Source organism: Sapajus apella, unplaced genomic scaffold, assembly GCF_009761245.1.
Source record: "Sapajus apella isolate SASKATOON/1434 unplaced genomic scaffold, GSC_monkey_1.0 scaffold23, whole genome shotgun sequence".
Lineage (NCBI taxonomy): Eukaryota > Metazoa > Chordata > Mammalia > Primates > Cebidae > Sapajus > Sapajus apella.
Window position 1 is genome coordinate 2,233,672 of NW_022436963.1, and position 27,995 is coordinate 2,261,666.

The 27,995-nt window shown below is 53.5% G+C and overlaps 3 protein-coding genes and 1 long non-coding RNA gene across 11 annotated transcripts in view; 3 read left to right on the plus strand and 1 right to left on the minus strand.

The window, feature by feature from the left end:
- HEMK1 (HemK methyltransferase family member 1) overlaps positions 1–916 on the plus strand; it is a 38,072-nt gene extending 37,156 nt beyond the window's left edge. For both annotated transcript variants that reach the window (XM_032289987.1, XM_032289990.1), the window contains one exon: positions 453–916. In XM_032289987.1, coding sequence (XP_032145878.1) covers positions 453–560 — 108 coding nt within the window. In that variant the 3' untranslated portion in view covers positions 561–916. The remainder of the gene's footprint in view (positions 1–452) is intronic.
- CISH (cytokine inducible SH2 containing protein) lies at positions 272–5,573 on the minus strand. Of its 3 annotated transcripts, none has more exons than XM_032289993.1 (3): positions 5,378–5,573; positions 2,155–2,375; positions 272–1,925 (listed from the first exon to the last, which is right to left on the minus strand). In XM_032289993.1, exons 1-3 carry the CDS (start codon positions 5,395–5,397, stop codon positions 1,390–1,392), a joined length of 777 nt encoding a protein of 258 aa, XP_032145884.1. In that variant the 5' UTR covers positions 5,398–5,573; the 3' UTR covers positions 272–1,389. The 3 variants fall into 3 exon arrangements, with proteins under 3 accessions (XP_032145884.1, XP_032145885.1, XP_032145887.1); XM_032289994.1 differs by having other exon boundaries at positions 272–1,901; positions 5,378–5,570; XM_032289996.1 differs by having other exon boundaries at positions 4,099–5,570.
- Positions 5,574–10,577: 5,004 nt separating this feature from the next.
- The window catches only part of MAPKAPK3 (MAPK activated protein kinase 3), a 31,775-nt gene continuing 14,357 nt past the window's right edge, over positions 10,578–27,995 (plus strand). Inside the window, exons 1-2 of one of the 5 annotated variants that reach the window (XM_032289999.1) lie at positions 10,578–10,717; positions 11,003–11,273. In XM_032289999.1, coding sequence (XP_032145890.1) covers positions 11,055–11,273 — 219 coding nt within the window. In that variant the 5' untranslated portion in view covers positions 10,578–10,717; positions 11,003–11,054. Of the gene's footprint in view, positions 10,718–11,002; positions 11,274–27,995 lie in introns of those variants that run through there. The other 4 variants (XM_032290000.1, XM_032290002.1, XM_032290001.1 and 1 more) reach the window with 4 other exon arrangements.
- Positions 22,463–27,995, plus strand: part of LOC116559346 — a 9,711-nt gene continuing 4,178 nt past the window's right edge. Inside the window, exons 1-2 of the long non-coding RNA XR_004272429.1 lie at positions 22,463–22,495; positions 27,510–27,516. This is a non-coding gene — a long non-coding RNA (uncharacterized LOC116559346). The remainder of the gene's footprint in view (positions 22,496–27,509; positions 27,517–27,995) is intronic.

Here is a 27,995-nt window from a genome sequence, read left to right on the forward strand (position 1 = left end):
CCTCCCCCCAGGTCCCACCTGGCAGTGCTCTGGACAGTCACCCTGCAGGCAGTCCAACTGGCCTTCATCCCCTAGCTCCCATTTTCCAAGGGGACAGATGAGAGGATAGAGGCTGCCCCCTGTCTCCTTCACTCCTCAATGAGTCCCCAGCATGGACTGCTCAGCCACATAGGATTTCTGGGCCTCTCCACTTGCCCAGATATCAAATGGAGAATAAAGATAACAAGATCAAAGGGGACACATTGTGTACACAACTCAAAAGAGGCCCCAATGAGGGCTCCATACATGAAAGGTATTATTTTATTATAGAGGTAATACAATAAAGAGGTAATAAAGGTATAATGTCATTACAGAAAAATCAGTGGAAGAGAAAAGACCACCAAACTGTTCTTTGTTAGAATTATTACTTCATGAAGTCTTATCAGATGTGTATTTCTTTCTTTCGTGTGCAGACACCTTCTTGGGCAGGAAGCAGACCCAGCAGAGCTGCAGTGGTGGCCCTCAAACCAGCAACCCCTCTTCCTGACAGCACAGGCACTCTTCTGGGGCCTGTGCCATAATGAGACCAGCTCTATGCAGATACAGCTCTGTCCTGTGAGGGGGTGAGACAGGCTCTGCTGGGGACTGAGGCTCCGGCTGCATTTTCTTATCTACTGTAGTTGTCCATCCTCCCCAAATAGGGCTGGGGGGGAGAAGAGAGTGGACACATTCACAGATGGGTGGGTCAGTGCCAGGACATCCAGGATTGCCTTGGTTTTAGCAACTTGTCTCAGGGCTTTCCAAGGGAAGAACCAGAGAAGCCAGGGCAGAGTTGAGGTCTCTGGACTACCAGGGCTCAGGGCACAGAGGTGGGGTTGGCTCACCCCTGACACCAACCTCAAGGGGAATAAATAAATAAATAGTGGATACTTGTGCAGTCCCCTCGCCTGGCTTACCCCTCAACAAGGGGATTGTCACTGTTGACCTCAGTTCTTCTGCCTGTCAAACTCCCAGAAACAGAGGCTGGCTGCAGGTAGGGGTGCTATCCAACCCTGGGGATTGAGAAACCAGGGCTGAGAGTGCCCATACAGTTCAGATGGCCAGGGCAGGCAAGTGAGTGGGGGCCTGGGCGCAGCCCACAGGTGAGACAAGGTCCTGCCTGTCTCCCCCTCCTCTGACACATGGCTCAGTGTAATGAAGCCACATGGGACCTGGGGGTATTCACCTCCAAGTTGTGTGACACCTCCCCTCTCCCAAGCCTTGCTCTTGCTGGCTCTTTCTGGGCCAGTTGCCAGAGGTATGCAGGCACCAGGATGCCTGAAGGAGGGACAGTGGGAGCCCAAGTCCAGCTGGGGCTGATGTCCCCTCCAGGGTGCAACTGGGTGAGGCTGGGCAGAGTGCCCGGCCCAGTCAGAGCTGGAAGGGGTACTGTCGGAGGTAGTCAGCCATGCGCCGGGGCAGTGGCAGGCAGTCCACATCGGCCACCAGACGGTTGATGACAAGGCGGCACAGGTGCTGCAGGCTGCGGGCACTGCTTCTTCGCACAAAGGGCTGCACCAGTTTTAGGTGTACAGCAGTGGCTGCTGGAGGAGTAGGCAGTGCTGGGTCACTAGGCGCATCTTCTTTAGGCATAGGCAGGGCCGGGGTGGGAGCAGGATCAGGGCTGTCGCTTCGGGTGTCAGCAGCGCAGGAGGCCACATAATGCTGCACAAGGCTGACCACGTCTGGGAAGGCCAGGATGCGTGGCCTGGACAAGCAGTTGGAATCCAGACGGAAGCTGGAGTTGGCATACTCAATGCGCACATTGGTGGGGCCACGAGTGGTTTTCACTGACAGCGTGAACAGGTAGCTGGGGTGGGTGCTGTCACGTACCAGGAACGTGCCCTCTGGCATCTTCTGCAGGTGTTGCCGGGCCTCGCTGGCCGTAATGGAACCCCAATACCAACCTAGGCAGGTGCAGAGGGGGCCAAGGGACATGTGGAAATTAGCTGGGGGCACCAATCCAGGGCAAGTCAAGGCAGTCCCTCCCGCTTTACACTTCCCTGGAGAGGGCTATGCCTCTCCCATCAGACTCTCCTGGGCAGGGCCATGCCTCCCAAATCAGACTCAATGGCAGAAATAAGTTTCTCCCATCAGACTACCCAGGAAAAGGCCTGCCTCCCCCCTCAGACTCACCAGATTCCCGAAGGTAGGAGAAGGTCTTGGCTATGCACAGCAGATCCTCCTCGGGGTCCAGCGCCTTTGGCTCACTCTCTGTCTGGGCTCGGGTCTCCTCTGCCACCTCCTCCAGAAAGGCCCCAGCAGGCAAGGGCTGCATGACTGGCTCGGGCAGTTCCAGGAACTGGGCCCACAGGGGCCGCTGCCCAGTCTGCTCCACAGCCAGCAAAGGATGAGGTCTAGAAGGCAGTGGATGAGCAGTGAGTGGAGGACCCGTGCTTCCCCCATCTCCAGAGCCTCCCCACCCATGCCCCAGACTAGCTACATGACCTCTGGCTGGCCCATCTCACTATGAGCCTCAGCTTCCCTTCTATCCAGCCATAGGATCAATTAGTCCAGTATCTCATTCCCCACTTGTCATCACGAAAGCCCCCTTGATTGTTTCCACATGTGAGTCCTCTTTTGAAAGATTCTTCTCTACTCCCCTGCATTTACTAAACAGTAATTAATCGCTGTCTATTTCGTATCAGCCAAAAGCACAGATCATTCCCTATAAGCATTTCTAGTGTTCTCACCACACTGATAGAATCCAGTGCAAAGTAGCTTCATGTTTGTGCCCTCCTCGCTGAGGTGGGCTGATTAAGTGGCCCACTGATTGAACGGTCCTAGTTGAGTGCAGGATAGATCTGTGTGGAGTCCTCCAGAGAAGTCCCAGGATTATGGTAGGCTGCCTGAGGTCACATGCTACCTCCCCATGGATAGGAGTGTCTCTCAGAGGGACCTAGGCCCACACTAGCGAGGACTTAGAGACTGAAATAATCTCCTACCCATACAAGTCAGCCTATCCTGGCCTCTGCTCCTCCCAATGGAGGGTCTGGGGTGAACAGTGGCCTCTGAAGGCACTGGCAAGTCTCACCTCCTGTCAATATGAGCTCCCACAAAAGGGCAGGGTACTTAACCCACACTCCAGATCCCACTCTGACAAGCCAGTCCTACCAGGCTCTATGACTTTGTACAAAGCTTGCTTGTCACTGGGCTTCAGTTTCTCTTTCCCACATAAGGGGTCCCACCAATCCATACACTGAGAGGTTCAGTAACATCATATTCTTGGATGGCTGGGGTTGGGACAACTGAGCTGACCAAAATCTGAGTAGTAGCTTCCTCCTTGGGGAAGCCCACCCAGCATGGCAATACTAGGGCTTCCCCCTTGGGAGAGCAGCAGGGACTGGCTCTACTTCCCCAGGAAGAGACTGCTGCTCCTCTCTCACTCCTTACAAAATACATCTGTAGGCCTCAGTTTTAGGTCTAGTCCCTGGCTGGGCCTCAGGACATGGAGCTAATGAAACCATGGCCTTGCCCTCAAGGAGAACCAGACTAGCTGGGGAAGATGGCCCTAAGAGTAATTATAATGCAGAGTCATAAAAGTGCAGGTGTCATGGGATAGTCAGGATCTGCTTGCTCCTGAGCTGAGTCTGCCAGGCCAAAGGAAGGAGCTGGGGGAAGGGACCCCAGGCAGAGAGGACAGCATGGCAAACAGTGCCAGTATTGCTTGTGAGGCAAGGAGGGGTAGGCAGGAACCAGTGGCAGGAGCCAGAGCTGACTCCTTTGTAGGTTACAGGTGACCCTCTAGGTTTTAACAAACCATGGCCCTATGAGCACTCAAAGGGAGAAAGGGCCACATAACTCTGGCACACCACAGCCTGCCAAAAACTTTTCCACACCTACTCTGCCTGTACTGTGGGAGCCCAGAAATCCCTCTTGGAGAGCTGGAGGCCAAATTTTGAGATGATCTGCCTGCTGGGGCCCAGAGCTACCTTCCCAGCAGCATGGTTGGTACCTAGAAAGTCAGGCTAGAACTTCTGCAGGTGGCCACCTCCAGATAGCTTAGCCAGTCCTCCAACACATCTCACATGTGGGTGTGTGAACAGCTGTGTTGATCACCACAAGCTGCTGGTGAGTGACTGTGTACCTGGGCAGGGTGTGTCCATGGCTGTGGTATTGTCATGGTGGGGACAGTGGCTGGTATGTTCTAGGTACATGTGTGTGCCTGCTTTGGAGCCCAGCAGTCTGTTAAAAGCTTTGTTCCCCAACATCCAACACTGGCCCTGAGCTTACAAGGGGGCCCTCAGCTAGGGTAAAAAAGTGAAAGAGGCTAGGGTAAAAAGTGAAAGAGACCCCAGAATGTAGGGGAAGGCTCCTGGGGAGGAAGGCAGTGGTGGCGTAGGTGTTTGGGAGTTCCAGAATGCAGGCAGGAGGAAGGAACTTGCTGGAGACAGCAAGGGAGAAGTAGTCTTCCCAGCACCTCTGTGTCCTCTTCCCTGGCCTCACCTTCCACCCTCCCTCACTTGGCACCAGGCCAGTTGTGATAAGCACAGCCACTGGGCCACCCAGTTCTCCCTGAGAGCAGAACACCCATTTATATCTCCTTCCTCTCTTCTTGGAGCTTCCTGAGCTCCTGTCAGATCACTGTGGCCAGCATCAGACCATTTTGGTTGAAGGGATTGCTGAGGTTCAGAACAGAGTGGATGGCCAAGAATGCTCAGCCAAGGTCGAGACTCTGGCTTATCGACATATCCACTGTCCCCCACCTCAAGTCTGGGAAATTTGAAGATGAGAGGCAGGAGCCAAGGTCCTTCTCACATTGGGATCCCAGACTGGGCTGAGACAGGGTTGTGAGACGATTGTAGGGGTACCCCAGACAGGACCAGGCTAAACCCAGGGCCTCTCAAGAGCTGCTGACCTTCAGGTGCCAGCCTGAGGTGAGGCAAGGATCTCAGGCGGGCTTCCCAAGAAGAGACTACTTGCTAGCCTAGGGCAGGAGAGGGGACACCAGGACAGAGCGGGCCAGGGGCTGGTCCAAGGTCACCAGTAGGCAGGGCGGCCGGCAGGCTAGCATAGAATGCTCTGGGCCCAGAAGAAGATCTGGGACTGTTGGCCACATCTTGGGAGACCCCTGCCGTTGGCGTCCAACTGCTCCAGTGAGAACCCAGGCTAAGTCCACCCTGTGAGTTCCTCCTGTAGCCAGCCAGCCCCCGGCTTCCCAGTCCACAGTGGGAATTGAGGCGAGTGTGTGTGTGGGGGGAGTTTCACAGTTCCACACAGAGCCTCGCTCCGGAGGCCCTTCTGCACTCAGTCACCTCTGGCCCGTCAAGCCCTCCCAATACCCAGCAGCTAGCATGAGGCCCCTGTTCTCCCGTGCGCCCCGCGTGGTGGCCAGGAGGGGGCAGAGAGTTGCGCTTACCCCTGAACGCAGAGGACCATGTCCCCGCGGCAGCGGCGACTCCGGAGTGGGGACTCGGCTGGACGGCGGCAGCGGGAGGGAGCCACTGGGCGCGGAGCGCGTCCAGGGTAGGCTCCTGGGGCGCGCGGGCGCAGGGCAGGGACTGAGAAGCAGAGGCGCGGACCGCCTGCGAGGGCGAGGGGGGCGGGCCGGACGAGCGGGCGGGGCGAGCTGCAGCCTAATCCTTTGTCTGCTGCGTCCCAGCCCTTCCGGGAAGCGGCGTCTTCCTAGAACCGCGGGCTAACCAGTGGGGCTCGGGCGGGGTGCGCGGGCGCCGTCGCGGGGTCTGGGGCCCTGGGCAGCGAAAGGAAATACTTTGACAGATTTCCAAGAACTTTCCAGGAAAACGGGGCGGGGCCCGGAGAGCCGACCAATCGCGACGCTGAGGGTGGAGCCGAGTGGCCGGGAAGGGCCAATAGCAGCGCGTAGACCCGGGACTGACGCTACCCAGCGGGGCAGGTCTGAGAGATCAGCAGGGAAGAGAAGTTAAGGAGCCGCCAGGGCTAGGCAACCCGCTCCCAGATTGCCTTCTGGCATTCTGCGTCATTGGGGAAGGGCCCCCTTATCTCGCCTTGGAACCCGTGGCAGGGCGGGGGTGGAGTCCCTGGCTTGTCCTCCCTGCTAACCGCTCCCCCAAGGAAGTCTGTCAGCGTGTGCAAGTGCCCCGTGTTGGGACGGCCGCTCCTGGACCCTAGGACTCTCTGTGACGGGTGTCGGATTGGGTGGCATGGGCGAGGTCTGGAGCGGGACTTGGGGCAGGGCGGGGTGCAGAGGACGGCTCCTAAAATGAGTAGGTCCACTCTCATTTCTGAGGGTCAAGCCGGCGGCCACCACAACCAGAACGATCCAGACAAGAACGTTTTCGTTGAAAGAGTTGAAGGAGAAAGCAAATCCCAACTTTTCGAATCAGGCAGACCATCCAGTATTGGCTGGCACTGGTTTCTGGCCGGCCCTGCCAGTCAGGGGAGAAGAGACTACAGATTTGAGGAAGCAAGCATAGACAGCCCCAGATGACCCGGACTCTGGGTTGGTGGACTTCCCCCCACCTCCCCCCAACCACCACACACAAAATGCTGAAGAGAGAGTCCTGTAGCTCAAAACATCCAGCGATAATCTGGGAGTAGGGTGATAGAGGTTGGGCCGGGTGGTGAGGGCATCAGAGTAACACTCCCTCTTATCTACAGGGAGAACTTGATGCATTTGGTCCTCTACAACTGGTGTTACTCCCTTTAAGAAGAAGGAAGACAGAGGCCCAGGGAACAAATGCTAGGAAATGACAGGGTAAGAGCTTGATCCCAGCTCTGAATCAGAAGCCCACACTCCTACCAGGACTCTCCACCTTTTTTCAGTTCACTGGATTCACTATGGAGCATCTTGAAGGACTATAGGGTCTATGTGAATCTTCTCCAAACCCTTGGGCCAGAAGAACTGTGGGATTGGGAGAGGTCGCAGGGTCTACTACCCCACCCCTACCCCCCTCCCAGTGTGTGCCCCGGAGGTGCCCAGAAAGAAGGCTAGCTTTGAGATCCTGGGCAGGGATGACAGGCCCCTCGTGGTGTTGAAGGGCCTGAACGATAGCATCCAGGGCAGACAGGGCTCACCTTACTCTGCCCAGAATGGCAGAGGGCAAAGAGATCTGAAAGCAAAACCCTGTGAAACTGGGGAAAAAATGGTTAAGTTTCAGACTTCAGGGCAGCCACTTCTCTGTAGCTTTCCTGAAGGGAAGTGGGGCTTCATGAATGTAACCCTGACAGCCCCCTCCTGAGTTGGTCAGAAGCTAGTTTCTTGGAATGAGGGTAGAGGGGATGGATACTTCATAGCCCACTTGGAGGGTTGGGATAGCTGGAAAGCCTGGTATGGGGCCCCTGTATGCACCACTGTCTTGCCAGTAGGAACTGTCCACTGTCTCATTACTATGAAGACAAAAGGACTTGCAGGTGCCATGCAACGGAGTTAAAATTTTGAACCTAGGTCTCTTATGGGACCAAATCGCAAGGTCTCTACCAAAACTATACTTCTTTCCCCTCACCATGACTATTCAACTGAACACTTACTATGTGCCAAACAACTATCACATATTATCTCCTCTTTACAAGTAAGGAAACTAAGGCATGAAGAGGTTACAATATACCCTAGGTCTCCCAGCTGGCAAGTAATGGTTGAAGCCAAGAGCCTACACACTTCCTCTTAATCTCTCTATGGGTGCTGGTGATCCACCAACTCCTAGACAGCCAGCTGTAAGGTCCTCAGTGAAGTTTCTCTGCCCCAGGCCAGTAAATGTCAGAGCACGATGGGAGTCCCTTTGAAAGCATCCCCTACAGAGGTCAGTGATTATGTGGTCTATGTGTAAACCAAAGGGTCCCAAGGGTGTTGGCCTTCCAACTATTTTTTTGTGTGTGTGAATATGACAGCACTGTGCACCTCATCTGCATGCTGGGAACAGTGATGTGCCCCTGTTCTGCCCCAAGTGCCTGCCTCAGGCACTGTGGGTCTCTCTGGCCATCTTAGTACTTAATTCTGCCCTGGCTGCTCCCCAGAAGCCCCCATTCTGATTGCTGGGCCCACACTGCCACCTAGTGGTGCCCTCTCTCATGCCCTCACTAGCCAAATCTTAGATTCTTCCAGGATAATCCCTCCCCTGCATCCCAGGGATTGACCTTACTGCAAGATTCCCCTGCTCCTCCCTCCCAGAACAATCAGCAGATGCATCACAAGAATACACAGCAGTGCCTTCCCCAAAGTCTGGCTCACTGGGCCTCCATACTCTCACCATGCACAGCCTCCCCTCTCCAGGAAGGGAGAGAGAGAGAGAAAGTTTTTTAGCCCTGACTCTCACTTTAAGCTATTTCAAAGTCTCTGTCCCCTTGGATACACAGCTATATGAAGGGCTGTGTGGCAGAGTCTGCCACCATAAACCCACTCCTGACCAGGTCCAGCCATCCCACATACTGAATCCTTCCATCAGTGTGGAGGGGATGTGGCAGGTGGATGCTAGAACATGACCACTAAGGGAAAACCACATATTCTGACTTTCCTGGGCTAAGTGAGTAGTTGCAAGGCATCTCTCTGATGGACCCACGTGGCGGACATGTGTGCCTGTGGAAGCATGGACATTGGTTATAGGGACTGGGAGGGGAGAAGCAGCACTTTTGTTTACTTTTCATACTTCTGTATAATTTGAATTAATTACAATGAACAAGTCTTACTTATGCAACTTAAAATTTTAATAAAAAGAGATCAGCTTAAAAAATACAATTATAAAATTTTTAAAGCAATTGTAATCTAAATTCATTTTAAATAAAGAAGACATCTTCACAGAATATTCAGTGAGATGCCTTTGGCTAGGGCAAGGAGCCAGCCTCCACCCTCAGCTGCCTAGCCTTTTGCTCATCTGGAATGACATCTTGCTCAGCCTCAGGTTCACCAGGCTCAAACCAGTTGCCTTTAGAGAGCAGAGCCTTCTTCAGCTCCCCAGCAGTAGAAGCTTCCAGACAGGCTTTCTCCAAGGCTCTGAGATCTTGAATTAGATTCTCAGGTTGGGCTCAGGGGCATTAATCCTGAGTCCAGCTGGGCATAAATGCACGTGTGTGTGCACATGTGCACGTGTATCCGTGTATATGTGTATTATATGCATGTGTGTTTATGCATATACATACCTATGTGTGAGCATGTGTGTGTGCACATGTGTAAAGGTGTGAGTGCATGTGTGCATGTCTGAGAGTATGTTTGTATATGTGGCTGTGTGAGAAGCCAGGAAGGACCAGGAGAGGAGGTCATGGTTTGAGGATAAGAGCCCAGCCCTGAAGTTGTGCTTTGGAGTTGGAATGGGAGTTCTGTCATGACAGCTGCTGACCTCAGGTTACTTAACCTCTCTGGGCTTTTCTGCCCTGTGTGTCTGTAGTGTGGGCCAGAAAGGATAGTGTGACCTCCTCCAGTCTCTGTAAGGTCAGGGGATTCCAGAGAGAGTACTTACCCAGCATCTGGTCTGTTCACTATGGTCAGCTGAGGCTATTATCTGGAGCCTCCTGCTTCACTGAACACTGCTAGCTTGAAGATAGCCTGGAAAGAATAGGGGCAGAGCCCCATCCCCCATCCCCACTGAACATCTGCACACAGTGGGTACCCACCAATAAGTTGTAGCGCCCTTTCACTCACTCATTCATTTACAGAACGATCACCTCTCCAAGAGCTCCTGCTCTGATGAGTTTGGACATGCAGCCCAGGCGTCTGTGATTGTGCGTTTGTTAACGAGTGGGGTTGAGGGGAGGCACTCACTGGGTCCAAGTTCCAGAGCCAGGAGTAGGATGGCTGGGAGACGCCTGAGTGGGACAGAGGTCGTGGTACCTGCAGTCCTGTAGATGGCCTGTAGATGACAGCAGAGGCCCATGCAGAGCCCCTGCCCTGAGCGGCACCTTCCCAGTCCCAAGTGAGCCAGCTTGCTCATGTCTCTCAGCTTCGGGTTGGGGGAGCGATGTGCCCAAGTAGTTCAGATCTGTCCCAGGAGACAGCCACCCTCCCTATGGCTCTAGACAAGTTGTTTTCTCCCCAGGGGCCCCAGTTTCCTCATCTGTGAAATGAGAGTTAACAGCCTGTGTTGGGAAAACTGGCTCAAATACGTAAGGTAGTCTAAGATGGGCTTGATAAAGTAGAGATTTAAATGTACAAGGCAAAACTACAAAGCTAATGGGTAATGTCTGCCACTCTGATGGGAGGCAGAGACTTTTTAAACACGACGCCAAAGGCCCAAACCATAAGGTAAAAAGTTTGGCGGATCTGACCAAATGGCAGCTCGGGATTCCTGGTCCCCAGGACTCCGTATATACCACACGGACGCATGAGCGGGAGCTGCACAAAAGAGGGCAGTCGCCAGTGCTAGAGAGACTCCCAGAGCCACCAGAGGCTAGAGAGTGGCGAATTCAACAACGACGAGATGCCACTTCCCTGCTAGTACAGGGGTCTCCCTTGGTGTCCCTGGAAACCAAGGAAGTTACCGGTTTCCAGGGACACCAAGAAACCGGTGTCCCTGTTTCTTCCAGGTTCCCCTCGGGAAGCCACGCCTCCGATTTTGTTCCGGCTCGGGGGCGGGACCCAGTCGGGTCCCGCCTGGCCCTTTAAGGCGGACCTAGCGGGGCCCCAAGTTGGGATGACGCGCGGGGAGGGAGGGGTGGAGGGGGGGGGGGGGGGGGAGGTCACGTGGGCGCCGGCAGCGCGACTCTCCGCCCTGGGCACTCCACGGCAGCCAGCTCCAGCGACCGCCGCCCCTGCCCCTCGCTGGTGCCTCAGCAAGGTGGGCTGCGCCAGGTAAGCCCTCGCCAGGTACGCCTTCCCCGGCCGCCTCTGCGACCTCCTACGGGGTCCTCACGGCCATTAGGCGCTCGGCCCCTTCCCTTCTTGACACGTGTCCGGGCGGTACTCGCTTGTATCCCGCCGCGCGACCACCGCCCCCTGCTGCACGTCTGTTCTCTCAGGCGTTCGTCCCGCACTCCCAGCTTGCCCCGGGCGGGCAGCCCAGCCTGGTTCAGAGGCTCCAAGGCTGGGGTGTGTTGGAAAAGTCTGGGCGGGACTCACTCTTCCCCTTTCCCCCAGGTGCCACTGGAAGCACCAGGCTGGGGCCGCCTCTGAGCGCCCCGCGGGGGCCATGGATGGTGAAACAGCAGAGGAGCAGGAGGGCCCTGTGCCCCCACCAGTTGCACCCGGCGGACCCGGCTTGGGCGGCGCTCCGGGGGGGCGGCGGGAGCCCAAGAAATACGCAGTGACAGACGACTACAAGTTGTCCAAGCAGGTGCTGGGCCTTGGTGTGAACGGCAAGGTGCTGGAGTGCTTCCATCGGCGCACTGGGCAGAAGTGTGCTCTGAAGGTCAGTGAGCCCTCACTGAGGCCTGGGGTGTCCTGAAGGGTCCACTCCTGACTCTGGGGTTCTGGCTGGACTCGTGTTTAGGCCTAAAGGAGGTCACTTGTTCAGCTTGGCTGCCGCTTCCATGTGAAACTTCGCTGGCTGGAATGGATCTGTTTCCCTTTGCCGGAAGCTGAGACCCCACCAAGGCTTGGGGTGGGGCTGCTTCTTCCCTGTGGCCCCTGCCTGTCTGGGCTGGAGTGGTATGAGCCTCCCAGGGCTGGCCAGAGGACAAGGCTGATGCCCATTGCACCTGTGGAGCCTCAGGAGGCTGCTGATGGACTCCTGATGAGTCGCTGGTCCTATGTTGAAAGGGAAAAACCCTGCTCCGACCCATCCCTGGTTCCTGGGCAGAGGGTGGGCCAGCCATCTAACCACCTCAGCCTATAGGCTCCCTGGAGACCTGGCGCGCTGATATAGGTGGCATAGTGGGTGTGGTGGGGATGCTACGGGTGGGTACCTGGTTCTGGCTTAAGGCATACAGTTCTGGACCTAGGGCCACAACCCATACCCAGAATCCCTTGAATCTGTCATCTCCGGGGTCTTTACTCATCTGTAGCTTGTGCCAATGGCCACCTAGATAGGTAGAGCATGGCAGGGATAGTGGCGCCTGGAGGCTAAAAGTACAGCAAAGGCTCTTCTCATTTTACAAAAATTTAAATTATGAGTCCAAGTGCAGAGTCCTGTAGATATGGCTAATAGGTATCCTGTTTGCCAGTTTCATGACCTTGGATGATATTCTAGACTCTTGAAGCTAGGCTTCTACGTCTAATCATGGGGAAAGATAAGGAGTTGTTGTGAACTTGAAATGAGATTATCCATGTAAAGCACTTGGTATGGGACCTGATACCTGTATGGGTCTGGAGAGGTTACAGGATTTATTTAAGGCACATGATCTTAAAGCATCTGAGCAGGGACCTGGGCCCAGCTCTCTGTGTCTTTCCCAGGACCACTAGTGCCAACAGACACTAGTTGTCTCCCCAGAGTGGCCTTGGAGGGGATCATGCAGGTGGGTCCAGGAGAGGATCAAGGTTGGACTGGTGGGGCTGGGCCCCAGGTATAGCTTCTTTGCCCACTAACGCAGCAGTCGAATGGGGTGGGGGAGCTTTCCAGAGTCTCAGGAATGGGATTCTCTGAGTCTTTTAGGGAAAAAGTGGCTTTTCTGAGGGCAGGTGGGCATAAGGGGATGAGGAATGAGAGTTTTCATCCTCCTCTGGGCACCATTTAGCCCTTCCACCTGTGTTAGGATTGAGGACAGTCTGGGTGAGTGAAGCCAGAGAACCACTTCTCGATACCAAGGCTTTGGCCCATGGGCCAAGACTGAGCTCTGACCGGTCCCTGTGGTGTCTAGATGCTGTGGGTGAGTCAGGGATCGGGTGGGAGGCCAGAATTTGTGGCTTCATACAGTGCCAGCTTTAAGTAAGGGTATACTTAACCCCTTCCCCATAGATGCTTTGTCTGATGAGTGACTTGGGGGAACTTCTGACTGCAAGAACTTTCACAGCACCTCATCAGTGGTCTCCTTGTTCTGGACTGGAAATTGGGTCAGGCCTGGAGTGGATTTCCCTCTGTATCCCTTTATGGGTGAGCATGGCTGGGGCTACTAGCTTGGGACCTTCAGGATCTGGCTCTAAATTGGCCCTCAAAGGGGACATGGATTAGATGGGCTCCCACTCCAGGACGTTCCTGTTCTTAGTATCCCTAGTGACCAAGCCTAGAAGTCCCTACCCTGCTAAGTAGATATTTACTACCTCCCAATATTGGGCTAGCACAACCTCTGTTACAGACATTTTACCTGTCCTGTGAGTGGTAGCTGTGGCCATGAGGAAGGAGGTGGCACCTCCCCACTTATAGCTTCTGCCCCTTGCCCAGGAGGGCCAGGACCTAGGGACCTCAGTACATGGGCAGGCCTGGGCCTAGGGAGCTTAGCCAGCTCATGATGGGTCACAGACCTCTCCTTGCATCTTCCTAGCCTTCTCCCTGCAGCTGCCCCAGCTCAGCCTAGGCAATAGTCATGGGCTCTGTGTCTTTCTGCCTCCCTGGTTATCAGGTTATTAGGCTGGCCTTTCCTCGTCTTAAAACCTGAACTTGTTCAGGCCATCTCTGCCCTTTTGTCTCATGCTCATCCTCTTGGCTCTGTTGCCCAAGATGGCAGATAGTGCTTAACAGGAAGCCTGAAACACAGCAAGCACTCATACAACAGGAAGAGCTGTGGCCACTGTCCCTGTAACTGTTGCTATTCTGTGGAGGCCCTAGATGAGCAGCTCCCTCCCTCCCAGGGAGCTGGGCCTCTTTCGCTTTCCCTTAGCCGCGGACCACCTGCTTGGTTCCTCTTGGCCTCAGTCATACTCAGTGGCTCCCTCCCAAGACCACCTTCTGCTGCCAGTGCAGCCATTCTACTCCATTCTATCCCAAGCACTCATTGCTGTCCTCTTGGCAGGAACTGGAGGACTGCCTTTCTTGGAGAGGGTGCATGGGTCAGGCAGTCCTTCGGTTTCTGTTCCTCCTGCTGACCTCTTTCTTGTGCCATATCCCAGGCTTAACTAGTTAATTAGTACCCTTCAGCTTTACCTCTAACTGGGTATAGCCCTGCAGGTTTGTCACACATCAGTTACCCCACCACATCCAAGACCCAGCCCTCAAACTTTATCACATATGTGAAAATTGGGACCCAAAGTAAGTCACAGGGCTTGAAGTGGGGGGTGTAGCAGAAGCCAGAATTTTCTCCCTTCCTCACTTCCTGCCCAGCCCTCTTGTGGTTTTGGCCTCTTAGCAGGCAGAAGTGACCATGACACTTATAATCTCTAAATAAAAGCAATAGGCTGGATGTGATGGCTCGTGCCTGTAGCCCCAGCACTTTGGGAGGCTGAGGCAGGAGGATCACTTGAATCCAGGAGTTTAAGACCAGTCCTGGCAACATAGTAAGACCTCCATGTCTATATAAAATTTAAAAATTAGGACTGGGTACGGTGGCTTATGCCTGTAATCCCAGCACTTTGGGAGGCCAAGGGGGAGAGCAATTACTTAAGGTCTAGAGTTCGAGACCAGCCTGGCCAGCATGGCGAAACCCCATCTTTACTAAAAATACGAAAATTAGCTGGACGCAGTGGTGGGTGTCTGTAATCTCAGCTACTGAGAGGAGGCTGAGGCAGGAGAATCTCTTGAACCTGGGAGGTGGAAGTTGCAGTGAGCTGAGATCATGCCACTGCACTCCAGCCTGGGCGACAGAGTAAGACTCTGTCTCATAAATAAATAAATAAATAAATAAAAATAAAAATAAATTAGCCAGATGTGATGGCACATGCCTGTAGTCCCAGCTGCTCAGGAGGCTGAGGTGGGAAGATTGCTTGAGCCTAGGAGTTTGAGGCTGCAGTGAGCTCTGGTCATACCACTGCACTCCAGCCTGGGTGACAGAGTGAGACCCTATCTCAAAAAGAAAGAAAGAAAACTAATAAAAGGCCTTATGGAGACATAATGGGGTCTGCAGGTAGGGTCTTCTTTCCTGCCCCTGTGTTCTAGACTGTAGGGCTGGGAGCCCTTCCCCTCCGACCCCTAAAGCATGTTGGAACCTCCTCTGGACTCCCAGTGCTCTCTTCGTCCCTTGTTTGTTAAGGAAAGTGGAATGGTAGGGTGGTGGATCCACATATCCAGGAGATCCCTGCAGAGTCCTCTGGGTCAAGTCTTTGTAGCAAGCATCTTCCTTCTGGTTCCCAGGATCTGGGGAGGTTGCTGGGGCTGCCGTCTCTGGGGCAGTTTCCTTCCCCTTGATGCCAGATGGCTGCCGGGACCCAGGCTGCTCTGCATGTGGTATCTCAGTGATGCCTCAAAGCACAACACAGAAGAGGACATATTTCTCCTGAAAGATGGGAAAGTAAACTCTGGAGACCCTGAGGAGAGGATCTCACAGGGATCTGAGGTTACACAGGGATTTGGCTGTATAGTTCTGAGCCTCTAATTGTGGCATTCGAAGCCTCTGCAGTCTAGTCCACCTCCCTTTTCTACCTTAGGTGACATCTTTCCTTCTCCAGCACTGAGGAATTTCTTCCCATCTGTCAAGACTCAGCCCCAGTGTCACCTCTTCTAGGAAGCTGCCCAGAGTTCCTGGCTTTGGGGCAATGGAATCTTTTTTGACTCCTAAAGCCATAATACCCCCCTTTGACTCAAATCTCCCTTACAGTACCTGGGCCCAAAACCTGGCATATATCAGGGGCTCATGAATGCTTATGAAAATAACCAGGCTTTGACCTCTCTGAGCTTTGGAAGGAGCATCAAGAGCTGGACTTTTTCTAGGTTGCTCTTTCTCCACAGGAGAGGGGTTCTTTGATTCCAGCTCAGAGATAAGCCACAGAGAAATGCTATTTCTCCTCTTCTAAGGTCTGGGAATTCACAGTGGAATCTAACAGTTCCACTGCCCCAACAGACCTCTTGGGGAATTCCTGGGAGAAAGGAAATGCCCATTCATGAGACCATTTCTGCCCTCTGCCTGCTGTCCAGGCTGCACCTCTGAGTAGACAGAGGGACTCTGTATAACCAGAATACCAAAAGGAAGATAGAACATAATGGATGCAGAGACTGGGAAGCAGTGGATCCAGAGCCCAGTACCCTGGATGCCTCACCCTCCCTAGGGGGATGGTGCCCACTGCTCCATGGGTGAGGCTGGCCTGTTGGGGCTGGTGCTGTCGAGCTGGATTTGAAGCGGGGTGAAGCTGCCAGGCAGGCCAGGCCCTTTTTCATTTGGCAGCCACCAACCCCTCACCTACCATCTCCAGACTGGTCAGATCAGCCTTCGCAGGGCCACTTGTTAGAGGCAACAAATCAGGAGGCACCTGGTGGGACTGGCAGCCCCGTATAACAGAGTCCCTGGAAATAGTTTCACTGCCCCCTGGGTTCTCCCAACACTGCTCCTCACCTGGAAGAAAAGAGGAGCTGGAGTTAACTGCCAGGGATGGGCAATTTGCTTTTTCATGGGGATCCTGAGGAGGGCATCAAACCCTACAAAATGCAAATAGTGGAATTTTAGGCAGAGGTTGATTGTTCTGACTTGCTTCATACTGTGCCTGGCTGACCTTGCTTCCTGTTTCCGAAGCTGCGCTCCCAGCCTTCTCTCAGGATCACCTCTGCTGGGGCTTCTAGGATCTTTTCCCATCCTATCTAGGAGCTGATGTCAGCTCTCCAGGCTTCAGGCCTTGGTGCTGTGGATCCTGATACCCACATAAATGGCTAACAGTTTTTCAGAGCATTCTGCCTGGCAGGCCCTGTCCACAGTGCACAATGATGCACAGCATGAGTTATCTAACTCTTATCATTCCTATTATATGGATGAGGTTCAGAGGTCAACAACTTGCCCAAAGTGCACAACTAGTGGGAAGGAGGGCTGAGATGCGAGCCTAGGCAGTTTGATGCCAGAGTCCTAGCAGCTAAGTCATCTCTCTCCTCATGCAAGTCTGTGGGGACATGGGAGGGTCTCTGAGACTTGACCCTTGGAAGAATGTTGGCATTGTCCTCTCTGGCTCCACTGGGAGCCCTGGCAGCCCCAGCTGGGCCCTGAGTGATGCTGCCAGTGTCTGCCTACATCTGCCCAGTTCTCATCACTGTATGGAACTCTATGCCAGTGATTGGACAGGTGGCAGTCCCATGAGGCCAGCACACAAGGACCATGATGTCTGCAGAGGCCACCTCAGAAAGGTTGTATGCCTTTTCCCAGGCCTTGTGAGTCTCAGACAAGCGTAGCCAAGCAAAGCCCAGAGCACTGTGGGCAGGAAGTCAGACTGGTGAGTGGGCGAGTGGAAACTATCTGGGCTGGGCCAGCTAGGAGAGGCTTCCTGGAAGCGGTTGCCAGTTTAATCCAGATCTCTGGTTTGAGAAGGATGTGAATGACAGACGAAGGCAGAGGGTGTGTGTGTGTGTGTGTGTGTGTGTGTGTGTGTGTGTGTGTGTGTGTCTGTGTGTGTGTTTAGACACCCAGCTCGAAGGCAGAGGGTATGTGTGCGTGTGTGTGTCTGTGTGTCAGTGTGTGTCTATGTGTATCTGTGTGTGTGTTTAGACACCCAGCTCGCAGACCTGTGTTCTGCTCGCAGACCTGTGTTCCGGCAGGATGCGGCTGATCTCAGTAGGGCCAGTGTCAAAGTCCTGACAAAGCTTGGGAAGCTGAGGAAGGACCGGAAGAATCTGTAAAGGAAGAGGCATTTATGTAGGGCCTTGAAGGGTAGAGCACTATTGCTGAGGGTGCTGCAGGGACTTTTGGGTTACCTGGGCTGTTGTTCAGACTGTATGGGAAGGACCCAATTTTCATTACAACAAGTCCGTTATATCTCTTCTGAGCTTCACATTTGAGGGAGTGGAGTTAGATTCCTCATCTTCCTCTACTGGGGACATCATCATGAGAGACCCCTGCGTGAGGCAGTGGTTGGAACATCTGGCTCTGTAGCACCCAACCTCCCTTGGCTCCAGGTTGCCATGTCTAATGGTGAAGTCCCAGACAAGAGCTGAGGACCTCCTTAGGTGAGAGGGGCATTCCAAGCATAGCTGTGCTGTGAGAGTGCACACTGAGCACTTCCTGGAGAGCTGGCTCTGCTGCTCGCAGGACAGTGAGACCATAGTTCCTGCGAGTGCTGGGGTTTTCCCAGAACTTTAGTTCTAACGCTCTCCCTCCATCTATTTGAGATCTTGTGTGGTCCCAGATGAGAGGCCCCACCTGGGGTTGAGAGAAGACCAGAGCTCTGGGCTTAAAATCCTTTCTGCCACATTCTCCCCAAGTGACTTCGGACAAAAGGTAGTTTCATAATCCTTTGCAAAACCATAATCTTTGTGGCGTAGTTGAATCCCGGGTTTGAATATATGGCGGGGAGTAGGATCTAGTTTTGGTGACTGTTACTATCCCTGCGTTCATGCTATGAGACAACACAGGCCAGCAGACACTCTCAGATGGCAGGGCTCTCATTTGGGGTGGCCTGGGTGCATTTGTTGGTGAAACATTATTGCTCTTTATGAGGACCCACTTGGGTTCGCCCTGCACCTGGGGAAGCCAGTCCCTTGAGGGACAGGAAAGAATGGTGTGCAGGGAGCTCTGGGTCCTGGGCTCCTCCCCACCCTCCTGCCCTTTTGGAACTAAGTGGATTAGGCCCTGTGCAATTGTGATTAAAATCCTGCTGTGTGGGAGGTTTTGCTTAGAGCAGGAAACTGTGGAGGTTTTGCTTAGAGCAGGAACATGAGGCTCCTGTTCAGGGAGCAAGGAGCCTCAGGAGGCCCTTTTGGCACTGGACAGGCGGGAGATGCTGAAAAGATTGCTTTTGTTTTTGAGGCGGGTTTGGGATTAGGGTTGCCTTTTTCTTTAGACTAGGTCTTTGTCTTTGCTGCCTTCTCCTCCTGGCATTAGTGATCTTCCTGTCCTCTGCCTGCTCGTCCCTCTCATTTCTCCTTTTCACCTGTTCTTCCTGCTGTTGCTGTGTCCCCACTCTCCTGGGCCTTACCAGTCTGCCTGTCTCATGTATTTCAGGCCTGAAGTCCTCTTCTCTGCAGCCCGGAAGGCTGAGGGCAGGTGGAGGACAGAGCAGGGTCAGGTCAGGTGCTGAGGATTCATCCTGGTCAACCTGCAGCTCACTCCCCCACCGCCACCCCGGGGGGGGGGCGTGGGGGCTGGGCAGGAAGAAGGAGTGTCTGCTATACCCACGCTACTCACAGTGTCCCCTCCTCCTGCCCGCCTTGACCAAGTGTCAGCAGCCTTGGCAGTCAGAACAGTGGAGTCAGTAGTTCTTGGGCTGAGCTGTAACCTGAGAAGGTCCCCTGCCATCAACCCCATGGCTTGTGGGATGTCAGCTTTAGCTGCAGTCTCTGCTGTTGGGTCTCCTTTTACAGTCCAATGGTCTGAGACTTTTGCTTGGGACAATGATGTAGAACCAGGCAGAGTATGACCCCCAAGGGTTCCTTGGCCACAGTCGGATGGATGGGGCTGAGATCTGAACTGAATCAAGAGTCTTAGAGTCAGCCAGAGGAGCTGGTGGGAGTCTGGGAGGGCTAAGATGTGAGGTGTAACCTGCTTCCATTTTACAGAGGGCAGAACTGAGTGTGAGCTGCACCTGGCTAGCTGGGGTGAACACTACAGACTCTCTAGCCAGCACCCTGCACCTGACCACCCTTACCCTGCTAAGGCTCAGAGGCTATATTCAGGGGCCTGAGGGACCAGGCCCTTGAGCTGCCACACTCATTGTCCCATTCCTAAGGGTTCAGCCTCCACAAGGGACCCATAGCTTATCCATAGATGCTCATTTAACATTACAGCCCCCTTCTCAGGATGTGGCAGAGGCACTAGCAGGTGCTCTCTGTGCTCTCTGGCAGGCAGCAACACAGAGGACAGGGGGATGGCAATAAAGGCACCCACTTGCTGAGCACCTCCTACATGCCAGGTACAAACATGGCAGAATCAGAATGGGTTATCAACCCCACGCCATGGTTGCAGAGACTGAGGTTCAGAAAGGCAGAGTAACTCATCCAGGGTCACGTAGTAGGGACATGGCCCTGTGCTGGAACCCAGGCTTGGCTCTCAGCCATTCATCCCTGTGTGCCAGCTCCACTGGGGATCAGAAGCCACAGTCTGCTCATCTGCAAAATGAGGGCCTGGGCCAGGCGCAGTGGCTCATGCCTATAATCCCAGCACTTTGGGAGGGCAAGGCGGGTGGATCACCTGAGGTCAGGAGTTTGAGACCAGCCTGGTCAACATGGTGAAACCCCATCTTTACTAAAAGTAAAAAAAATTAGCCAGGCGTGGTGGCACACACCTGTAATACCAGCTACTTGGGAGGCTGAGGCAGGAGAATAATTTGAACCCGGGAGGTGGAGGTTGCAGTGAGCTGAGATTGCTCCATTGCACTCCAGCCTGAGTGACAAGAGCAAAACTCTGTCTAAAAAAAATAAAGAAAAGAGGGCCTGGGTGTTCTGCTTAGCCAGGGCCTTCCTTTTGGCTGTGAAGACATGTTAGGTGGTCAGTGACCATGGGCAGTGCCAGGGAAGCAGGCAGGTTGGGGGGGGCCTGCCTTGCCCACTGCTGGGGTGGCTCTTATAAGTGGATAGCATGGAGACTGGTCAGAGGGTGTCCCAGGATGCCTCTCCCATGCCAGTCAGCAAATGGTGTTGTCAGGGGGAACCATCAGGGGCTGTATTCTGCCAGGGACAGGAGCTCTGGGGGTTATGACTCAGGTTCGGGACCCCTTCCGCTGTACTTCATGGCCTTAATTAAGTGCTTGAGTCAGGCTGAGCCAGCACCAGGGTGTGTCCTTACCCTAGGCAGGCCCAGGAGACAGGGAGTGAGTCACTGCAGCTATTCCCATGGCAGGAACAAGCAGTGTCCCTCAGAGCTGCCAGGCCACCACCCTGGTCCCCTAGAGGGCAGGGCCTCCCCCTCTTCCTCATAGCTATGGCTCCACGGTGTGATCAGAGACTAGGGAAGCCTTCCGGGAGCTGGCTGGGTGTTGATGCCTTGGGAGCCATCTGGCTGAACTTGAGCAGGAGGGGATAGGGGCCAGGGACCGAGGGAAACTAGAAGCCTGGACAGCCAGTGCCCCTGCACTTTTGGGAGGAGTCTGAGGAGAGAGATGGCTGCCTGTGCTCACCCAGGCCTGTATGGGGAGCTGCAGGGACGTGAATGAAGCCAAAGGTTGAGGGAGAGATGCTGAGCAGATACGAGGTAGAAGGTCAGTGTGGGGGGTGGAGATGGAAGGTTTACTAGAGCCTCTGTGCCATGCCTCTGGGGGTGAGCCAGTGCATCTTCCCACGCCCACTTCCGATTCCTTTGTCATCTCTGTGATGTCTCCTCCAGGCAAGAGACCAGCTGTCATTCTTCTGAAAGCTAGAGGGTGTTGGTTCCCCTCTCTGCAGAGCTGGCCAGAGGCATGGCCTGCTGGGTGCTTCAGCAGGGGTCACCTAGGCATGACCTCACTTGCCGTGGTCATCCCCAGCTAGGGAGGGTGGCACAGCCCTTTGTAATCCTGTGCCAGCTATGTGGGCATCACTGCTACACAATTGGCCAGTTGGGAGCACATATTTCATGGCTGGTGAGGGGTCTCTTCACAAAGAGAGACCGCTGATGGGACATTATTTCTGAGATTACAATAAAACACTTGTGTTAGCTAAAATGTTCCAGTCTTATGATGAAAATGTCCTATTTTTACACTGTCATAGAAGAAATAGAACCAGGGTAAAGTTTCACAGATTATGTAGCTGATTTTGATACAAAAATTCCTTTTTCCTCTTTGAAGTTAAAGGAAGATACCAGAACCTGGATCTTCTAAGTGTATACTCAGGGGGCTTGTAAGTGGTCTCTGCAGCCTCCCCCAGCCCTCTGTAGGAAGGCCGTGGGCAGAATGCTGGGATCCCACACCTGTCAGGGGCAGAGGGAGTACTGATCCTGCCACTTTCTAACTGTAGAACCTCTGGGGGAGGGGAGGAAGCCATAGCTGTCTCTGGGCCTCTTTCTCCACCTGTAACATAGGCACCATGTGGGAGGAGAGTGGGTGTCCAGTTCACAGATCCAAGCTAGGGCTCAGGAAAGTGAAGGGACTGGCCAGGGCCACATACTTTGCAGGAGGGACACTGTTCAAAAGGCTGTGCGGAGTTGTAAGGGGTGTAAATGTGTCTGCTACCTGCGAGAGTGGGGACTGCCACAAAGAAGTGAGGATAGGTCCCCTCCTGTAGTTGGCCAAGCCTGAGAGCTGGATGAGTTCCCTGGTGTGGGTCTCTGTCCTTTCAGCCGTGGTTCCCATTCCCCAAGGTCCTTCCCCTGAGATCAGCCACCCTCTCCCCACCCTGGAGGGTCAGCTCCTTCCTTACTGAGCCTTTCACAGCAAAACAGGATTTGTAGACTCAAGATTCTTGGTCCACCTTTCTTTTTTCTTTTTTCTTTTTTTTTTTTTCGGATGGAGTTTCGCTCTTGTTACCCAGGCTGGAGTGCAATGGCGCGATCTCGGCTCACCGCAACCTCCGTCTCTTGGGTTCAGGCAATTCTCCTGCCTCAGCCTCCTGTGTAGCTGGGATTATAGGCACGCACCACCATGCCCAGCTAATTTTTTTTTGTATTTTTAGTAGAGACGGGGTTTCACCGTGTTGACCAGGATGGTCTCGATCTCTTGACCTCGTGATCCACCCGCCTCGGCCTCCCAAAGTGCTGGGATTACAGGCTTGAGCCACCGCGCCCGGTGGTCCACCTTTGAAAAGCCGAGTCTGGCACTGCCCCACTGAGAATCTGGACCATTTTCTGTGACCTGCTGGATTGGAGGGATTCTGCCTCCCCTGGGTCCCCAGGGCTGCACCTCGCTTTCTCTGAGTTCTGGGAAACAGGGAAGGAGGAGTGTAAGACCATTTCAGGAAGACCCAGGGGAATCCTGAAACCAGGAGTCCCCAAGCAAACCTGGAAACGGATCTTACCTGTGCCGTCGTGGCCCCTCAACACCTTCAGTGTGCACCTGACCCTGCGTTTGTCTGAGCTCTTTGCATGTGCTCTTATCCCCTCCTCATGGCTCCCTGGGAACAGGAGTGTTAGCACCATCCCCACTTTCCAGATTGGGCCCATGAGGCTCAGAAAGGCTGAATGGCCTGCCCAAGGCCACAGGAGAGTTGGGGATAGACTTGGCTTCTGCACCCAAGTCTGTCTGACCTGGACCCCTGTGGCCGCAGCTGGTCCTGCTGTGCGGGGTCCCTGGTCTGGGGCACTGGGACCCCCTAGCCCACCCCAGCAAGCACTCATGTTCCCACTGTTCTTCCCTCTTCCTGCCTGGGAGCCTCGCTCAGCTTCCTCTTTCTAGAAGCATTTCCCTTCACTCTTCCCATCCCCCAGTCTAGGCATTTCAGCCTTTGTTTCCAGGTTGTCTGGGGCTGGCAGGAAGCAGACTGACCAAGGCCAGCAAAATTTAGTAAATCAGAGGAATCTTGTTTTCCTAAGACTTGATGATTTCAAAACTTGTGTTAGCTGTCCCATCAGCAGAGCTTCCTGAGAAGACACTAGACTTGGAACCTTAGCTCCTCCCTCCCCTCCCAGGACTCTGGTGGGAAGTAGTCAGATGGAGGTTCCCAGCCTGTCAGCTGCCACCCTGTCCCGCATCAGGTGTCCTGGCCTTGGCCCAGAAGGGGAGTGGTTGTTCGGGGGTCCTCCTTCCTCATGAGTTCCCTCAGAAGGGGCTGGCCCTTCCCATCTTGCATATTCTGCCAGGTCTGGTTCTGGAAAGAAAGGAGAAGGGAAGAGAAGGAGCCAAGACCAGTTCTCCCAGGTGTACATGTCCTCGTCAAGCATCCCAGTCTACTCATCCATAGACCTCCCAATCCTTGAGGACAGAGTGCCCATGGCAGCATTCCCAGTCCCAGTCCCAGCCCAGGCCCGCCCCGCAGACAGGGCCACTTTGCAGGAGTTGGGAGGGGATCTGTACATGGGCAGGCCTCCTTGGGGATGAAAGTTGAATCCTGGTTCCCAAAGAACTCTGACTCAGAGGTGGCCATGTGCAAACCATGTGACCCAGAGAATCCGCATAGCCTCCCTGACCCCCACTTTCCTCATCTGAAAATGGTGGCTAACAACACAGTTGTTGAAGGGCAAGAGCTAATGGGTGTGACATGCCTGGTACAGGGCAGGGCTTCATGAACTCCAGAGGCTGCCATTGTTGTAACAGCCACCAAACAGCAGGGCCTGGTCCAGACCAGGGGCGTGGGCCAAGTTTTCTGAAGGAGTGGTGGGGCCTTCTCAGTTTGTTTTCCCCAGGCCAGTGTTGTGGGAATGAGTGCCTACTCCAAGCCTTGAAGCTGCATGGAAAAGGGGTGAAGCAGCTGTCACATGGTCCCCACTGCAGGGGACAGGTCTGGGTTCAAGTCTTGACTCTCACTACCCAGCTGTGTGGCTTTGGGCAAGTCACTTATCCTCCCAGAGGGACATTTCTCCACGGGTAGAAGGGTGCTGCTGATGCTTGTTGGGATGTGATGAGCACCGTATGAGGTGGCCTCAGCACAGTACTGGCTCCGCACCAGGGACAGCCTGTTGTCATGTAGGGAGCGCTAATCCTGCCTGACTCCATCATTCCCTCAGCACCCAGGTGGGGCCTGGACATTTGGGGTCAGTGGTATCACGTGAGCCGCCCCCCGCTCTGGAACCGAGGCTTTGAGAAGGAGAGGTAAATGGACAGGGTGAGACAGAGGACAGGATGTGGTCAGAACTTAATGAAGCAAGGTCTCATCTGGCAGGAGGCCAACTCATCCATAGCTGCAAAATTGGTTCCATTAGCTCCTTTAATGAGCTATGAAAGCTGGGAAAATGAGTGTGTGAGAGAATAATGGCACATGTCTGCAGCTCTGATTTGAAACTGTGGCTACAAAGTTAGATACAACACTACTTCCAGCTCTCCAAATAGCACTGGTGCCCTTGGGGGAAGGGAGAGGGACATCGGGGCAGTAGTGGGGCTCTGGGATTGTAAGGAAGATACTGAGGCCTTAAGAAGGAAAAGCCTGCTTCAGAACTTTGAATTCAGGGCCAGTCCCATCCTGACATCTTCCAGAGCAGAAGCTGAGGCTGTGACCCATTGAGTGGGCAAAGCAGCCGCAAGGGTCACACTGGCTGGCAGGGCCGAGTGTGTTAATGACCCACACAGGTGCCAGCAGCGCTGGCAGGGGTTTCAAAACTGGCTGTAAAATGAATTCTGCTATTCCAGTGGTGTCTCATATCATTTGAGATGTGATTCCCTTGGGAAATAATCCCAAATAATCATATAACTGCGAGCCGGGAGAGATCTTAGAGATGGCTGACTTGAAGACTTGTCAAGGAGGGAATATGGTAGGTTCAGAGTGCTTTGTCTTATTCATGGCCTGCCTCTGTAAGAATAGGGGTTCCCCACAATGAAACTAAATTTCCCTATAACATTCTCCACAGTTCTGCTGCCTGAGATTTGGTGTTGGGCACCTGCTACTGCTATTTAATCTTCAGCATCCTGGCCTGCCTTTGCCTGAGGCTGGGATGACACCCTTAGGTGGGAGAGAAGGTGTTGAAAGACATGCTGGTCCCTGCTACTCCTCTCTTCTCTGTCCTCCGGCACAAAACAAAGCTGGAATCCCAAGAAAATAAAGGTCTGGTGATGTTATTCCAGCACTCCTGGCCCACATGCGAGGCGATAGCTGAGGCCCATGTGCTGGCTTCAGTCTTCATGGGGAAATCCATATTAGATATGTTTATTTGAGTCTGTCTGTAACTTTTGCAAAATTGCTGTTGAAAGTGTTGCCAGAAGGTTTTCTCCCATATAAGGTTTAATGTGAAATCCCTTTTAGAATTTTGTCTTAGAAAATGTTCAGTGAATGTCTGTGTTCATCTTCATGGGGTAATAAAAGCAGCAGAGCCTAACTGGTTCCCTTCTTTGCCAAGACCTCCAGGAAGCTCAGAATTAAAACTTGTCCTCATTTATAGTTATGAACTTGCATGGGTTTCTGGTGCATTTTATCGTTCTCTTCATGCTAAAGAGAATCTGCTGTTTTTCTTTTCTTTGGCTTCTGTCTTGTTTTAGAATTGTAAAATGTCTGAAAATACTGTTGTTAGTAAGCAGGGCTTGTAGAAATAATGGGGCTTGGAGGCCCTAAAGGGATGGTGAGAGGAACTAGATCCCTGGCCTCCAGGAGGAAGTTCCCTTTCCGGTAGGGCTGATGTCTCTCATATTGTGAGTTATCACAAAAGCCAGAGCTTCAGCTTCTTAATTTATTACTGCCTCGTTGATGGGAGAGATAAGTCAGCTCTCTTCCCCTGGAAAGAGTGGGTGTTCTGGCAGAGGCCACAGAGCCGCCTGGCCAGGGCTGCGGGTTAATTGGCCAGGGGTATGGAAGTTGGGATTTGGCTGCAGGGGGTGGTGGGCAAACTGCTTGTCCAGGCTGGTAGCCTTGGTGCTTCCTGTATGTGAGAGATAGATGGAGATACTGTGGGCACTTTTACTTGAGAAGAGCCCAGTGCTGGGGTGAGCTGGATGGGGCCATCCATGTGTCCTTCCTGGGTGAGGAGGTAGCTGGAGGAGGGTGTTAGGGCCTGGTTTCCAAGAGTCACTGCAGACATCCCAGCTTTGTTTGATCTCTAGGACGACAGAGTGCTTTTCCAGTTTTGAGTAACAAGAAGTGTTAGGCTCTGCCATGAAGATGGGGTCCCAGTGGGAGAGGAGGTGTGAATGGAGGCATCTGGGCTTGGTCACCTTCTTGCACAAGGCTGTCCCAAGTTGAGATGTGGCAATAAGACCCCCCAGTGTTTCTTAAGCAGCTATCTCTGGTCAGTTCTCTGCTAGGTACTTTGGAGAATTAGGAAATATTAGATAAACAAATGGACAGATGGATAAATCCTGGTCTCTGCAAGTTCAAAGTCAACATTGCAGAGACTGGAGACACACATTTGCCCATGGGCCCACCCACCTACCCCCATACACCCATGAACACACCCCTACACATGGATGTATGCATGTATGCACACACTGATATTCCCATGCACACGCACACCCCCACATACCCTCCTCGTACCCCTACATATGCACACACCCACGCACCGATGCACACATTTATTTCAGAACAAGCTTCCCGAGTCTTTTGCAAGCTGTGGATTTGGCCAGTGCCTCTCCAACTTGGGGCCACCCCCTCCTCTCATCTCCCCTCAGGGAGGGCTTGTCTGGGTTCTCTCTCAAAAGTCCTGTTCTCCTTCCTCCTCCAGCCTTGCCATCCTGCAGCCAGGTGGCCACAGGGCAATGACTTCATCCTCCCCAGCCTGTGTTTCCTCAATCTGTAAATTGGAGCTAATGGTTCCCACCCTGCTTGCCTCACAGGGTGGCACCAAGCATTCTCATGAGATAAGGGACAGCACAGTGTTTTGTAAACTGCAAATTGTTTTTCAAATAGGCAAATGATGCTGTTGTTTTCCCAGCTATGGAACTCAAGAAGTCCTCCACCCACAAATAAGCCCTGTCCTTGGGTGAGAAGGGACATAGTGTGGCAATAGTGAGGGGCCTGGCCTGTTCTGAGGCCCCCACATTCTACCTGGTGATGCTAGAGGGGCATGGGCCCTTCTGCTCTCAAATTTTGTTGGGGCTCACTAGCTGGTGAAGTCAGTAGGGGTCTTGGCCTTCTGGCTGCTGGCTCTGGGGGCAAGAGAGAAAATTTGGCAAAGGAGGATGAGGGGAAAAGGAGGAAGTGAAAACCAGTACATCAAAGCTGGAGGCCTGAGGTTACTCATTAAAGGAAATGTCATCTCAGATTCAATGCTCACTGAGCTTCACTGGGGACTCACACCTCAGGCGCACAGTCAGGAATCCCATTCCTCAGGAAGAAGCCCAGTTTTTGCCTCACAGGGGTGTATGTCTGTGTGTGTGTGAGAGTGTGTCTGTGTGCACCTATTAAACACTAGCTGGAGCTGTGGAACTGCCCAAGTGCCATCACGACCCTCCAGCTCTGGGGGACCCCTGGGAAGCTCAGGGAACATAGGAGAGGAGTGAGGCAAGGGTGGGGGTCTGTTGGGTTGTCAGAAGTCCCCTCCTATCTTCTTCTCCTTCTCCTTCTCCTCCTCCTCCTCCTCTTCCTCCTCCTCCTCCTTCTTCTTCTTCTTTTTCTTCTTCTTCTTTTCTTCCTCCTCCTCCTCCTCCTCTTCCTCCCCTTCTTCTTCTTCTTCTTCTTCTTCTTCTTCTTCTTCTTCTTCTTCTTCTTCTT